The sequence below is a fragment of the Periplaneta americana genome, chromosome 16 (genome assembly GCF_040183065.1).
Source record: "Periplaneta americana isolate PAMFEO1 chromosome 16, P.americana_PAMFEO1_priV1, whole genome shotgun sequence".
Lineage (NCBI taxonomy): Eukaryota > Metazoa > Arthropoda > Insecta > Blattodea > Blattidae > Periplaneta > Periplaneta americana.
Window position 1 is genome coordinate 161,271,212 of NC_091132.1, and position 16,906 is coordinate 161,288,117.

The 16,906-nt window shown below is 34.2% G+C and overlaps 2 protein-coding genes across 3 annotated transcripts in view; both read left to right on the top strand.

Moving 5' to 3' along the window:
* LOC138691656 (gastrula zinc finger protein XlCGF57.1-like) overlaps positions 1 to 16,906 on the top strand; it is a 60,048-nt gene that overhangs the window by 24,531 nt on the left and 18,611 nt on the right. The gene's annotated exons all lie outside the window — the stretch shown is intronic.
* LOC138691423 (zinc finger protein 681-like) lies at positions 10,751 to 12,306 on the top strand. Its single transcript, XM_069813347.1, has 2 exons — positions 10,751 to 11,000; positions 11,102 to 12,306. The coding sequence occupies exons 1-2, from the start codon at positions 10,751 to 10,753 to the stop codon at positions 11,566 to 11,568; spliced, it is 717 nt and encodes a 238-aa protein (XP_069669448.1). The 3' UTR covers positions 11,569 to 12,306.

Sequence of the window (16,906 nt, forward strand, 5' to 3'; positions counted from 1 at the left end):
AATGCCCAGTAATGTGAACATTATAAACTGGATACACAATATCTGTATACAATTTCATCCTGCCAAAGGATTTCGTAAGCCTCAAAGACGAATATCGGGATGAGCCCTAAAAGAAATGTGTCACAGACCTACATTCCTTTGCTCATAGAGATTCCGTTAATATTGCAAACAATTTTCGACAAAGATGCACTAGCTTAGCTTCGTGCATTACCCTGTTACATAAGCGACGTTACACCAATTTATTCATACAGGGGAGTTTTATAGTTCAGACTTACAAATCGAGGTGTTTGTTCTGGCGGTCTTAGGTCAGCCTTCGAACATCACACTTGTTATATGAGCGAGTTTACTGGACTCCACTGGCACTGTGAAAGAACAATGTACAACTAAGACTTTTCGGCGTTTATTCTTGTGATCCTTAAGCCAACTTCTGTAACGCCTCCCTCTCCACCTTTCATGTGCTAGCTATTAGGTTAATTCCATTTCCGGCTGTTCACCTTCATAATTACTTTCAGTGGAGGAACGAAGGCAGAGAGAGAAGTGGCTAACAGGCTTGGAGATCATATATTCAGTTTTTCTCAGCCCCAAACTCCCTTGCAAGCACACCTTCAACCGTGCATTTTAAAACTTTTCCTCCCGTTTTCCTCTCTTTCAACCAAATTCGTCCACGGCTCTATATACATTCTGCGAAAAAAAAAGTGAAGTTTTACTTCGTATTTTTGGCACTCTTGAATCGCATTTCTGTCTCCTTCTAATTAACATGGGAAATGGATGTTTAGGTGAAAGGAAAACTTCTTTTAATAAAATGTCTCTTTAATTTTTCCATTATTATGGGGAAATAGTATGCTGCATTCGGCTATAAATCAGGAGTGGATCCAACTTCTGAATAAGGAGATTCTTCTGACTGATTAGTTTTACTTTAAGTTTGCCATTAGCAGTAGAAGCAGAGAATGGTGCACTGCGATACGAATTTGACAGTTTCTGTCTGTTCTTATAGGGAAGTTCACAGTTCAAACTTGCTCCACAGCTTGCTGTAATGTGACAGCACGCCTTAAGCCACAGTCGCAATTCTCGCATTTTGCTACTCGACTTCTAGAAATGCAACAAACTTTGAATGTAAATGTGCAAAAATGCGACAACCACATTGGACTTCAGAAACGATGATGGTAGTGGAGAAAATAAAATCAGAGATGAGTTTCAACTAATCGGTTCTGGAGAATCTGAATGTAAATGAAATGCTAATGGCACGGGCAATGTTCAAGAAAATATTGAGAAATAGTTGTTCAGGAATTGATTTCAAAACGTTGGTACAGTTCATGTAAATTAACAAGTGAATTGAACAATTTCTTCTAATTGACTTATATACAGTAATTCCATCGTATATCGCAAACTGTGAGTGAGGATTTAGTTGCATAAATCTTGTAAGAACTCTAATTAGATACCATCTTTGAGTAAAAGGAGTTATCACTCTGCTAATAATAAATCTTGAAGAGCCTACTGGTAAGGAATTTGAATGTTTAGAATGCGCATAAAATAACGTATTTTGATGTGATGTAAATTCAGCAGTAATCGATTCTAAACACACCTACGTGAAATGATTTGCTTGCTTAAGCACATCTAGAGTGTGGTAAAATGGACTGAAAATAATAAAACTCCAAGAAACAAAATACATAACTTTTTGTTTCTATAAACCTTATAAATTGTATCTTTTTTGTACAATTATTTCGAATATTGTACAAGATTTTCCACATTTTGCACAAATATAATTTTTCATTTGTGGATTTCTGCGACAATTATTTATTATCTATCTTAAAACCTGTGTGAGAGTATTACGTTCTAGAACCCTTTGACGTATAAGAAGAGAGTCCAGGAAAAAAAAAGGTCACGAATATATTAATTTTGAGGTCGATTTTCGGCTTTAACATAGTCACCGGTATTAAATAGATTTAGCAATGTCTGAAGAGGCCCATATTGTGCTGTAGGTTCTCCGCAATTTTGTCTTCTAGTGGCAGGTAAATGTCTAGTATATATTTCATTACGTTCCTCTTGGGCTATATGTAGAGCATTGAGAGTACCCAAAAGCAAACTCATAATTATGTAGGGTACTAATTTCACTTAAACAACCATAAACAGAATGAGATACATAATTAATCAGATTTAACTTGTTTGAATCTGAAAGACTAGTTAACACTGCAAAAAAAAAAAAAAAAAAAAAAATGAAAAATCTTCAGCGAATGAGTCCAAACTTTGTCAGCCAAATCAAAATGAGGATCAGCATCTGGTCTGAGATATTTAGCCATAACGAATATAGTTATTTTGCTGTTTAAATTCTAATGAAACTACATAACCTATTTGTTCAGACGCTGATCAACAAAAACTCTAGGCGTACAACGTTTTAAGTAGTACAACCAAACTTTTCCAAGCAGTACATCTTAGTGACTAAGTAATGAAGAAGTGAATATAATCAGTTTGCTAAGAAGGCCTACCTTATTTTTCCCATAAATGTTTGTATATTTCGTTTTGTTCAAATATATTTATATCAGTGCTAGTTCACACGAAGTATATTCACCCAAAGGAAATTTGACGCATGGGCGACTGATGCTCCGGAGAATTCACCCAAACAAATTGACCCAAGAGAAAATAAGAACAAAGAAAATTAACATATACAGTATTTATTATTTTATATGTTTTTTAAAATTGATATTGCAATAATTTAGGTGGAACGAGGTTTTGAATGGTTTACATATCTCCCGAAAAACTTCAGGCCTATTTTATTGCTGAAACCGAGTTTTGTATGGTTTTATTCAGATTTGAATGTTGTAACCACAGGCACTCAAATATTCAGCTACACGTCCATCGTCTTTGAATTCATCATAACTTTGTGAAATATTTTGCAGCCTTATATTTGAGCTTTTATATTTTCGTTCTCGTGCTTCTTTTACTCTTTGTCCCAGTTCCAAGCCCTGGATCATTCTGCCTACATCGGATTGCTCATTCTTTAAATAATGTGTGAGTTTGTATACAGTGGGATGTTTCTTACAAGCAATGTTCTGGAAGCGGTTGTGCCATGCTTCTGTGTTAATGTGCGTGGTTCACTTGATCTAGCTGCTTCGAACTGATTCCTTAAGTGAGGAGGATGTCGAGCTTCTGCAGCTTCACATTTCACACTTCCCCTATTCAACAAAGTTAAGCCAAAACCTGGCAATTCAATCATTTCTCGTCAGGAAGTAAGCGTAAACACCATTTGAGATACCTCTTAGCAGAAAAACACCTTCCACGCAAGATCCATCTTATGGCTTCTGGCTTATAAACAGTACAGTATACTATAATATTTATTTAACCTGGTAGAGATAATGCCATCAAGCCTAATTTTAACCCCTAGCTGAGAATTATAACTACAGTATTAAGAATAAAATTAGAATTGTAATTACTATTAATGTTAAATTTACAATTACAATAAAAGTCAAAGTATTAAAAGATTAACTGATTAGTAAAACCTAGACAATTTATTATAGACGTTAAGAACAAAGAAAGATTATCTTACTAAAATACAAATTAAAGCTAACACAATAAAACCATACAGTGATTAAAGTACAGGTTATTTAAATATTTATTATAAAATATAATAATGTACACGCATGAATGTATATTAAGATGTGCGGGCCATAAAAACGCATTTCACACAAATGCAGCTGAAGAGTTTCTCTTATGTATGCATACGTGAATACACGTTAAAGTTTTCCGAGCGCGAAAAATATATTCCGCCACATCAAAACTGACCGGTTTTTCACGAGAAAGCATCTGGAGATTAAACGGACGTCCATAACACTTCCCACACACATCACAACTGAATGGCTTCTCAACTGTGCATACGTGAATGCACACTCAGATATTTGTAGCGCAAAAAACGCTTTCCACAAACTTTACAACTGAACGCCTTCCCGCTTGCGTGAACAAGTGAATGCAGATAGAGTTTATTCCGGGGTGCAAATCTTTCCTACACACATTAAAGCAAAAGGAATTGTCGCCTGTGTGAACACGTGAATGCATAGAGAGATAATATTCCGCGCAAGGAAAACACTTTGCACAGAAGTCTGTATTGAATAGCTTCGTGATAGTGTGCTCGAAATAATGCCTCATTTAGATTTCAAGAGCTTCTATAAGAGTTCGCACACACTTCACAAAACAAATGGCTTCTGACACGTGTGTACGCATGAAACCCTATTGAAATGTACGGAAACCGAAAAACTCTTTCCAAAGACGTCACAAGGGAATGGTCTCACGCCTTAGTGTTCGCGTGAATGCTCATCGAGATATATCGATAACGAAAAACACTTTCCACAAACTTCACAACTGAATGGCTTCTCGCCAATGTGCAACATTAAATGTCTTCTAAGGTTTGAAGGACTTACAAAACACTTACCACACACGTCACAACTGAATGATTTCGGACCTGTATGCATTCGTGAATGACTCTCGAGATGTGCGGACCGGGAAAAACTCTTTCCACACACGTCACAACTGAATGGTCTCTCGTTTGTGTGGACGCGTGAATGCTGTTTGAGATAGTCGGAACTTGAAAAGCTGTTTCCACAAACATCACACCAGAATGGTTTCCCGCCCGTGTGCACGCGAGAATGCCTGCCGAGATTTGCACAATTGCAAAAAGTACTTTCCACTCACGTCACAACTGAATGGCTTCTCGCCAGTGTGCACCAGTGTATGCGCTTTAAAATGTTCAGACCTTGCAAAACACTTACCACACACGTCGCAACACAATGGTTTCGCGCCGGAGTGCAGGCGTGAATGCGTCTCGAGATTTGCCAATTGCGAAAAACTCTTTCCACACACGTCACAACTGAATGGCCTCTCTTTGGTGTGCACGAGTGAATGCCTCTCGAGATTGTTGGACATTGAAAAAAAGTTTCCACAAACGTTAAACTTAATGGTTTCGCGCCTGTGTGCATTCGTGAATGCTTGCCGAGATTAGCCAATTGCGAAATGCACTTTCCACACACGTCACAACTGAATGGCTTCTGGTTTGAGTGAACGCACGAATAGTTTTCGAAATCTCCGGGTTCGGAAAAACGCTTTCTACACAGATCGCAATTGATTTGCTTGTTACATATGTGTACGAGGAAATGGCTTTTGAGTCTTGCAAAGTCGAGAAAAGACATTCCGCAAATGTCACAATCGTATTTCTTGCCGTCGTCCTCGTCAGGAATATTTTCGCAGAATTTTGGTAGTCCACTACTATGGCTTACTGAACACTAGCTATTATAACTGTCATTAGTGCTCTATTTCCACAAGTCTCTATTTCCTTATTTCTGTTCTTGTTACCGCACCTGAATAAATCCTCAATGTTTTGATTATTTAAGGACTCTACGTTAACTATGTTTCCGTTTATCTTCATTTTATCTTTTACTAAAGTTGCCCTAAATCCTTTACCTCGAGCTTCTTTTAATATTGGAATTAACTTCTTTCGTTTCTCTCTAATTTCTTTTGCAAAGTCATTTTCTATGAATATATTTGTGCCTTTGAGTTGACGCGTATTGGCAATGATGTGTTCTTTGATAAAGTAACTGTTCAATTTCACAATAATTGGTCTTTTATTTCCCTTACCTACTCTATACGCGTTATTTATCGCACTTATGTCCAAGTTTAGACTGAAATACTTAGTTAATAATTCTAACACCACGTAACCAGTATCAATCCCTTTTTCATGATTGCACTCTTCAACACCATAAATTACAATGTTATTAATTCTGCTATCATTTTCCCATTTTTTAACTATCGATTTTAACACCGCCTGCTCTTGGATAACCTCCTTTAACTTCTTTTCCACTTCAGTGTACCTGTTTACTAATGTATCTATATCACTTGCTACTTTGTTTAGTAGAACACTTGCCTTCAGTCTGTCTTCTCTCGTTTCTTTCATATAGTTTATCCATTCTCTTTGAAACACTTCATCACTATAGACTCTTCCTTCTGTATCTCCAGGACCAGGGTTTAACTCCACATTTCCAATAATCAGTAGGATTGATAAAACAGCCGCTGCCACAAATATGTTGATTCTATCCGACACTATTACATTATCACCTTTTGAACATCTGCAACACTGCCTTGCATTGAAGCACCCGATTCGCGCCCTATAAGAATTTAGGTCGTCGCCCATACCTTCTTCACACGCTAACCTACTTGCATATGCTGCTTACTACACAACCGTTCTCTACGACTGCACTTTGTGAACTGTACTGTCATTAGTGGAAAGAATGTTTAAATTTCAAACTAGAAAATACATACGCCATAAGCAAAGTAATATAAGAGAAATTGATAATGGACTTTTACCTTCAATTACTTCTGTATAGATTAACTTAATAAAATTAAGTAATAATAGTAATTACAATAATCATAGCAAGAATAATGATAGTAATAGTAGTAATGTTAATAATAATAATAATAATTCATTAATTTATTAATATCGATGTGATGGACGAGACATTGGCCAATAAAATCCAAGAGAGTGACACAATTAATACAATAAAAGTAACAACTATGGTACAAATTAAATTATTAAGATAATAATAATAATAATATAATAATAATAATAATAATAATAATAATAATAATAAATAATAATAATAAATGTAGTACTAATGGAGGTACTGGTGGTAGTAATATCTGTAGTATTTTCAGCAAAAAATATGATGATAATAATAATAATAATAATAATAATAATAATAATAATAATAGTGATAATAATAATAATAATAATTATTATTATTATTATTATTATTATTATTATTATTATTATCATTATGCCAAACTTGGCTCATTACTCAATTTTCTTACATTGTATTTATTGCAATATATATTTTATGTATTTTAACACGATTCAATTGAGCATAGTTAAAATTTAAAGTATAAAACAATGGATTGCTAAGCTAACGTACTATTACAGCATGCTTCATCAATACACTCTCGTTGGTCGTTAATTCTCTGAGATGAAAATGAATGTGTACATAAACATTATTTTAAGAAAGCCAAGAAACGAATGTACAGAGTAGCCTATAAAATTTTTCTGTGCATAAGAAGCTATTTTAATTTTACCTGTCTTCGATTCACTCAGAAGTTACTGTAATAACATTATAGCCTTATCTCCATCTATAATAACTACACTTTCCAAAGGTGAAATAATAATTAAATATACATATCGGTTAACTTATCTTCCGATATTACTTCATACAAACACAGAAACATTCTGTGTAGGCTATGTTTCATAGCTTTCGATTGTTGTTGTCCAAGGCCCCTTGTAGACGAAGTCATTTGTTTTCATTTGATTGCACCGCCTTTGTTGGCATTGTATTTTAATTTTAAAACTCATTTATCAGAATAAAAATTGCAAAGAATTAGGGAAAACACGGAAATTATTACTTGAAGCAAATAAAGCGATAGGTTTGGTAGTAAATCCCGAAAAGACAAAGTATATGATTATGTCTCGTGACCAGACTATTGTACGAAATGGAAATATAATCTGTTATATATATGGAAATGTATATGTATATGGAAATATGTTAATCCTTAGTCAATAGATAAGACTGAGTTTTACGAAATACGAACATTAAGGGATGGAAAATGGGAGGCAGTAATGATCAAAATAATTATACCGATTTATATTTTTTAAGCAGCAGACGTGCAGCCTTTAAATTTGAAACAAAGATTCACTCATAAAATTGGGTTAGACTATTCATCTCATCTCTCAGAATTGTTTCTAAAATGTATAAGGAAAGTAAAAAAATTCAATTTCATGTAGGCTACTCCCTTGAAATAACTTCAGTTTTTTTTTTTTTACTTCCGAGCAGAGAGAAGAGAGAAAGAAGTCGACGATTTTAAAAATTCACTAAACTATATTTAACTAGAGACGTAAAATTTAAAATGAAGGTTATGCTCTACAATATTGGTTAAACATTCTTCGATTTTTTTAAATATCATATCCTAAGGTACTGACGAAAAGGCAGAAGGGGGTGAGAAATGTCATGTCATCCGATCTCGATGAAAGTCGATATCTGGGGATATTTGCGATCTATGTGATACGAATAAGTTATTATTTAGTCCGACTTTGTCCCTAAAGTGGTGGAGTGGGACAAAAATGGGTGAAAAATTAAATTAGATATCTTAGGAGTTTTGGAGACGAAAATTACGAATAATACAATTTGTGGGAATTCAATATGGCAGTTTCAGTACTATGAATTATATTTAAAAAAAATAAACACACATGTACAGTATTTGAGGGAGTATGTAACACGTTTTGATAGTAGGCCTATACATTTAGTAAAATCCAAAGTGTAATTTCTACATATTCTGAATGAATGTTGTGCTGGAATTTAATATAGTCATCAGCCAATACCTCTAGATTAATAAACAACTTTTTAGAATCCATAAAATGCAGTATTTATTGTGAATGGTACTTATATTTTTCAATTGTGCAGGGAAAATTGGTTTCTCCGATATTTTGTACGATTTCGAATAAGTTATTTTAATATGCTTTCTTCTGTGTTCTATTCACAAAGTGCGCGTGAAGAAATTATTGCCCTTGTAATATCCATACAATCCTATTTATTATACTCTTATATAAAAATCTAACTTCCGCAGCATGCAATTTTACCCAATTAACCAAATTATATTTTTATTATTAAGAAGAATCGTAATTTTATTAACTTGAATTGTCGCACCATCATAGACGATCCCTAGATTATTACTGGACAAATCTTGTATATTGATCTGGTAAGGGTAGGAATACATGGTTTGTAAATAGACTTCTCTTCATCTTTAACGTTATTGGCTTGTTGATCATCCTTCTCAAAACAGACAGTGGGGTCAAGAATGACGCTTCTTTGATTCCGGTGATCGATGGCTATAATGTCTGTTCTTCTCGTTGACCCATTCTCAGCCAAGCAGTGCACTTCTTCGTAAACCTCCCACTTTGCAGAATGTTTCTGCTTTATTAATAAAATATTGACCCATTACTTGTGTAAATATATTAGTTCTGTTAACATTACTTCTGTAATATTAGATTGGATTTAATACGAAAATGAAAACATATTTTTTTCATATTTTCTGCATAATATTCTAATATTCATTTCTGCAGAATTTTTCTTGTTGTTTTACTTTCTTTTCATAAATGGACAATTATAATTTCCTATTTGTATTACTCATTTAATTCAATCATTCCTTTGCTGCATTTTATATTATAGCATTAAAGAAAAAATAAATGTTGTAATTGACTTCTGAAACAGAAAAAAATGTAATAAAATTTTCCAAGGTTGTATTATTAATATCGTGTAATGTATAAAATAAAAAAAAAATGTCCGGAAACAAAATCCCTAAGCAAAAGTCAGAACGGTAAGTTGAGCTTCGTACCGTATTTTCAGTAGCTCCATCTATCTGACTGCATGCTCTTCGCCATGTTATAACGCTTACGTGCCTTCTCATGGCTTAATGACAGGACCAAAAAAACTTCCTTACCTAGTTTATATTCTTTCCAGTTCCCAAGAATTTGGCAGTTGCTAGGGATCCGCCAGAATGGGGTTATTTTACCTTGTGATTTGTCCTGATGGAGGTTCTGTTGGTAGAAATATATTTCAATACAAGCAGAACGAGTAGCAATAATGATTGAGTGGATAGCAGTTTCTGGGTCTGAGATCCCTACAGAATTTCTGACTTAATTTTGTTAAATGTGTTCCCCCCTTTCGATATGTAAACCGTCAAGCTTCTGTACTATTATTATTATTATTTGCTGATAATACTACATATATTATTAATACCAGTACCACCATTAGTACTACATTTATTATCATTATTATTATCATTATTATTATTATTATTATTATTATTATTAGTACCATTATTATTATTATTATTATTATTATTATTATTTAATTTGTACCATAGTTAATTATTTTATTCTATTAATTGTATAACTGTCTTGGACTTCTATTGTCCAATGTGTGTTGTCCAGCACATAAATATTAATAAATGAATAACTAATTATTGTTATTACTATCATTATTGCTGTTATCATTATTATAATAACTATTACTATTTAATTTTTTAAAGATAATCTGTACAAAAGGTAACTGAAGTGAAAGTCCATTATCAATTTCACCTAAATTACTTTGCTTATGGGGGGCATATATTTCTTCATTTGAAGTCTAGACATAGTTTCCACTAATGACACTTATAATTGTTAGTATTGCAGTTAGCCATAGTAGCGGAGTTGCAAAATTCTGCGAAAATATTCCTGAAGAGTACGACGGCAAGAAATACGATTGTGACATTTCCGGAATGTCTTTTCTCGAGTTTGCAAGACTCAGAAGCCATTATGTCGTACACAAGTGTCACAAGGAATTCAATGGCGATGTGCTTGGAAAGAGTTTTTCACGATCGGGGGATTTCGAAAAGCATTCACGCGTTCACTCAAGCGAGAACCCAATCAGGTGTGACGTGTGTGGGAGGTTCTTTTGTAACTCCGATTATCTCAAGAAGCATTCACTTGTGCACACAAACGACAGGCCATTCAGTTGTGATGTGTGTGCAAAGAGTTTTTCTCAATTGGCACAACTCGAGAGGCATTCACGTGTGCACACAGGCGCAAAACCATTCAGTTGTGACGTGTGTGGGAAGTTCTTTTCTAAATCTCACCATCTCAAGAACCATTCACGCGTTCACACAAACGAGAGGCCATTCAGTTGTGATGTGTGTGGAAAGAGTTTTGTCGGAATTGGCACATCTCGAGAGACATTCACGCGTGCACTCAGGCGCCAAATCATTCTGTTGCGATGTGTGTGGGAAGTGTTTTGCAAGGTCTGAACATCTTAAAGTGCACTCAAAAGTGCACACTGGCGAGAAGCCATTCAGTTGTAACGTGTGTGGCAAGTGCTTTTCAAAGTCCTACGATCTCAAGAGGCATTCCCTGGTGCACACAAACGAAGGGCCATTCTGTTGTGACGTGTCTGGGATGTGCTTTTCAAATCCCAACAGTCTCAAGGATCATTCATGGGTGCACACAGGCGGGAAAGCATTCTGTTGTGACGTTTGTGGAAAGTCCTTTACAAGGTCCAACGATCTCAAGAGGCATTCACTCGTGCATACAAACGAGAGGCCATTCGTTGTGATGTGTGTGGAAAGAGTTTTTCGCGCATGGGAAATTTCGAGAGGCATTCACGACTGCACAGAGGCACGAAACCATTCAGTTGTGACGTGTGTGGGAAGTGCTTTTCAACCTCCGACTATCTCAGGAAGCATTCACGCGTGCACACTAGCGAGAGGCCATTCAGTTGTGATGTATGTGGAAAGAGTTTTTTACAATTGGCACAACTGGATAGGCATTCACGCGTGCACAGAGGCACGAAACCATTGAGTTGTGACGAGTGTGGTAAGTGTTTTTCGAGATCATCAAATCTTAAAACACATTCAGTGTTGCACTCTGGCGAGAAGCCTTTCAGTTGTGACGTTTGTGGAAAATGTTTTTCGATATCGAAGTACCTCGTTAAGGATTCACGCGTACACTAAGACGTGAAACCATTCCGTTGTGACGCCTTTGGAAAGAGTTTTTCGCTCTCCGTACATTCACGCGTACACACGTGTCAGGAGCCATTCGTTTGTGAAGTGAGTGGGAACACTTATAGAAGCTCTTCATATCTAAATGAGGCATTCTTTCGTGCACATGGCATGAAGCAATTCAATACAGACTTCAGTGCAAAGTGTTCTTCTAGCGCGGAATATCTCTCTATGCATTCACGTGTTCACACAGGCGAGAAACGTATTCGTGCTTTTGCTTTTTTTAAACTGTATCTGCAAGCGGAAAGCCGTTTAGTTCTAAAGTTTGTGGAATGGGATTTTTGCGCTTGAAATATGTCACAAAGTGTGTATTCACGTATGCATGCATACTGTTCGGTTGTGATGTGTGTGGAATGCGTTTGTAATGGCCGCACATCTTACTATACATCCATGCGTGTATGTAATTATATTTCATAATCCTCTACTTTAATCATGGTATGGTTTTATTATGTTAGCTTTAATTTGTACTTCAGCAAGATAATCTTTCTTTGTTCTTAACCTCTATAATAAATTGCTTACCTTTTATTAATCAGGTAATCTATTATAACTTTGACTTATATTGTAATTGTAAATTGAACATTAATTGTAATTATAATTTTAATTTTATTGTTAATATGGTAGTTGTAATTCCCTGGTAGGGGGAAAGAGTATGCCTGATGGCCTTATCTCTACCAAGTTAAATAAATATATATGTATGTATGTATATATATATACATATATATATATATGTATATATATATACATATATATATATATATATATATATATATATATATATATACTGTTCGTAAGCCAGAAGCCATATAGTTGGATCTTGTGTGGAAGGTCTTTTTGTGCTATGAGGTACCTCAATTGATGTATAGCTGTCTTGCGATGGTCAGTAGTACTTTCGAGCGAGAGCTATTTTGTGCCCGCAGCGCGCGCGCGGAGCTCTTTTACCTGTAAACATTGCTAAAGGATGTACAGATCTTAGAACACAGTGCATCATGACGGAACGGAAGCGCTGAAAGCTTTCAAGGAAGAGTGGAAGATACAATATTTATGTTTCGAACATGGTGATGAAGTGCAGTGTTTGTGTAAAAAAAAATATCATTTGCAAAAAAAAAAAAACAAAACAAAAACGGCATTATAAGACGCAAGATTAAAAAAAAAATATAGGCATTATTCTGGAGAAGAGAGAAATAAATTGCTTTCGGAATTGACATCGAAGATAAATTAATTTACGTTTGGGTCAGTAGATTGTATATAGATTCCTTTTATTTCTTTATTTTAAATTTATTGTTGATGTTTTATTTGTTGCTTGTTTCTGGATATTTACTCTTATTAGACTATGTATTTCTTCAATTTAGAAATAATATTTTATCTTTGATTGCACTTTAACTTATACTATTACTAAGCTCAAAAAGCTAATTTACTTTTATTCCAGTAACTATTTTCAAGTTTTTGAGCAAATATGAAGTAAACATTTTGAAAACTTTGATGCAAGGAGCTTTTTTTATTAACGACAATATAAAATATACTTAAAAACATAATTTCAAAACTATTAGACCTAATTCCACCAAATTTGGTACAGATATTTTTATAAATCTGTTTATATAGTTTAAATTTCACAAATTTTTGGCTGAAAATTGTGGAAGTTTTAAAAGTCATACATATCTCCTTAAATGATTAACCCCAAAAATTACGATGGCTCTCAATATCTTCATTTAATCAATTTGTTTTTTCGTGTTACGTGCATCTCACAAATCACTCTAAGAAAACTAATGACATAATCACGACTGGAGAGTAAGGACTACATTTTCACAATCACACAATGAATATACTCTATTTCAATCAATATTGTCGTTATTATTTTTTCAACAAATACACAAAAGTACTTAGAGATCACACGTGTCGAGCAGGTAGACCCTATTAGTTTCTCCTAAGCAATGAAGTGAAGTATTTACATAATAAATAATTGCTTTTAACAAGAAAATGGTTTACATACAATTAACTTTTCCTATTTCTCTTTTTGTTCCTAAAACACCCTTCCCTTTGCGATTTGTTTATAGATCTATGTACATGTATATTAAATAACTGAATAATTAGCCCTACTACATAGCCAGAAATTTAGTAAGGCAAGTTATTGTAATAATTGCTGTCTTTATTCGCTGCATGTGCATGTACTGTACATCTCTGTTGTCTCTGTTACAGTGGATGCGCTATGCGCTCGTGATCAAGGTCGAGCTCATCTACCGTGATTGGTAGCTAATATCGTCTCATCCCTTGTGTATAGGCTAATTTCCTGGCGAGAAGTGATTGAATTGTCAAGTTTTCCCGTAACTTTGTTGAATGGGGGGGTGTGTGAAATTTAATGCTTGTGACAAGCTCTATACACAGTCGAGTAGTCTAGAAACTCAGCAATCCATTCTCACAACCAAAAACCGTACTAGCGGAATGGCTGGGAAAAACTTGCGAACTATAGTCATTTCAAAGTGTAGGTACGTTACACAAGCGAGAAACAGTTCAAGAGCCATAGCTGTCAACACGTGCGAGTAATACATTACTTACCGAACGCTTGCTCGCGTACAAGCACTCCAGAATCCATGTCATTTGTACGGTATCGCTGTTGTTTTGTACTCTCAGCTCTCAACTGTCACAGTTCCGGAAACTCACTGTGACTCGTAATAGCGATTTTATCTGAGAAATTTTGCGCGTTCAATAATATTTACGAAAGATAAAAGATTTATTCTTGGAAAACTACAGTGATTGAATTGCAGCTTAAGTATCAAAGACTTACGGACAATAACCTTGTGATTGGGACGAAAATCTTTAGATCCCAGTTTTGTTTTCCTTCAAGTTAATCATCTTATTTGCAAACATTACCACTGTAGAGCTTTCACATATACGTACCTAATTCGCATCCACTATGAATCACGTGAGTTAGCGCTTTCTCGCAGCTTCGACTTTGGAACTAATGAGAGTTGGAACCAGTGACAAACATCTGACAGTAACAAGATCACAGGTTTATAAGTTACACCTCAGCGCTATTGTGGAGAGAATTGTCTCCATCCAGGTTACTTACAATGACATGCACGCATACATACCTGGGATATGTAATCCATTTGAGATATTATTATTATTATTATTATTATTATTATTATTATTATTATTATTATTATTATTACAGTGATACGCATTTAAAAATATTTCTGCTACAATTACTCGTTCTAGTTAACTAGAGTGCCCTGAATGCGAATCTGTATTCATATTTTCATTATCACGTTAGATTTTTCTGTAATTTTGAAAATGAAACTGAGAAAATGTGAAAATTGACAATTTTCATGATTAAAAAATAAATTCAATACGATAATTTAAGTTCTATTATTGCGTTTAGGTACTGAAAGTTGTTGGTTCTGGGCCTATATTCACATTTTCTTTGTCACGACAGTATTTTGTGTAAATTTTGGAAATAAGGACGAAAGACTTCATAATTTAAACGAGAATGTCAAAAAAAGTCAAATGATGTACTGGTACTGTATATTATTTTTAAAACCAATTTTAATGCCGTAATATGACATTGGAGATTATAAAATTAATTATGAACCCCAAAATTATTTGATATAGTTAATATGAAAATATTATAATAATATTGTATTATATTGATTACTATAAATTATTATTAATAATTCTTTGGACAGCGGGAAAGGGCGCACACCAGTGAAAAAAATGAGTTTTTCAAGAGTGAATTTTTCTTTAATTTACTCTTAACTAAATATAAGTATAATATTGAAATGAATGTATGTTGTTCAAAGTAAGACCCTTTTCACGTTAACATACAGGAAATTTTATTATATGAAAAATTAGAAAAAATACTTGACTCATGTGATGAGGTACAACACAAAAATCGACCAAAGAATTTTTATACCCATTCAGATGTCCAAAATGTCGCTCGAAACTTACCGTTTTAATGCCCTTCGGGGGATCCCTCTTTATGCATCAGCAATAATTCGCCAATATTGCTTCATTTCATTTGCCCAGTACCTTATTTTCATGTTTATCAAATCCTGATAAAAGTAGAGTGCGTTACGAAGATAATCAATACATCTCTGCGGGTGATACCCGATTCATTATTTACTTTTGGAATTCTCCTTGGCGGTACACTTCAACAGGAAATCATTTTATTGCACTAATGAATATATTTTCTGTTCACAAAAATAAACACACATTTAAGGCTTATACCTACCAGTTTCAAGAAGTTCTACACGAATAAATATAGAAATGAAATTAATTTTTTTTCAATTTTTCCTAGCAATGTTAAACAAAAAATTTAAATTTATGTTTTCTTTCTTCATAACTTTTAATTTACATTGTTTTATAACGTTTTAGTGATGCCATTATGTCTAAAATACCAGGTTTAACTTAATAATAATAATAATAATAATAATAATAATAATAATAATAATAATAATAATAGTAAATATAATTTGTCTAAGGGTATACACTAATTTCAGTATTTAGACGGTTTCATGAGCACGATGGACATATTAATTACTACTTAGCTCTGTATTTTACAGAATGTTTACTTTAAACCTCATTACCCATTTTTAACTTACACCACTCATGCTCTGAACGGCTCAATTATGAAATTGCTTTAGCTACGATATTCTCAATGCTCTGCATATAGCAACGTAATCAAATCTATACTAGACATTTACCCACCGCTACAAGACAGCAATGTGCAGGATGTATGGCTAATTATAGGCGTATTGAGACACTTCTAACTCTAAGTAAATCCACCTCAAAATAATTATTATTTTCGGTACCTTTTTTTTCCTGGAGTTTCTTCTTCTGAAATACGTCAAAATATTTTAGAAAGTGATTCTGTGAACATTCCTATAAGAACAAACAGCAACTGCCAATCTCTTTTTTCAGAAGTTGCATCCACTCCTGATTTACAGCCGAATGCAGCACACTATTTCGCCATAATAATAGTAAAATTAAAGAGACATTTTATTAAAAGAAATTTTTCCTTCGCCTAAACATCCATTCGCCATGTTAATTACAAGGAGAGAGAGATACGATTCAAGAGTAGCAATAATATGGAAGTAACACGTCACGTTTTTTTGCAGCATTTGTATATAGTCATGGACGAATTGAGTTGAAAAAAGAGGTAGAGGGAGGAAAAACTTAAAAATGGAAGGGAGTTTGGGGCTGAGGAAAAGTGAGTATGTAAACTCCAAGCCAGTTCGCCACTTGTCTCAGTGTGATTTGACTGCTCCACTGAAAAAAATGTTGAAAGGGAAACAGC

Coding starts and splice junctions, on each gene's coding strand:
- LOC138691423 (XM_069813347.1), top strand. CDS start 10,751: ATGTGTGTGGAAAGAGTTTTGTCGGAATTGGCACATCTCGAGAGACAT. Junction 11,001..11,101: donor AAACGAAGGGCCATTCTGTT/GTGACGTGTCTG, acceptor GTTTGTGGAAAG/TCCTTTACAAGGTCCAACGA.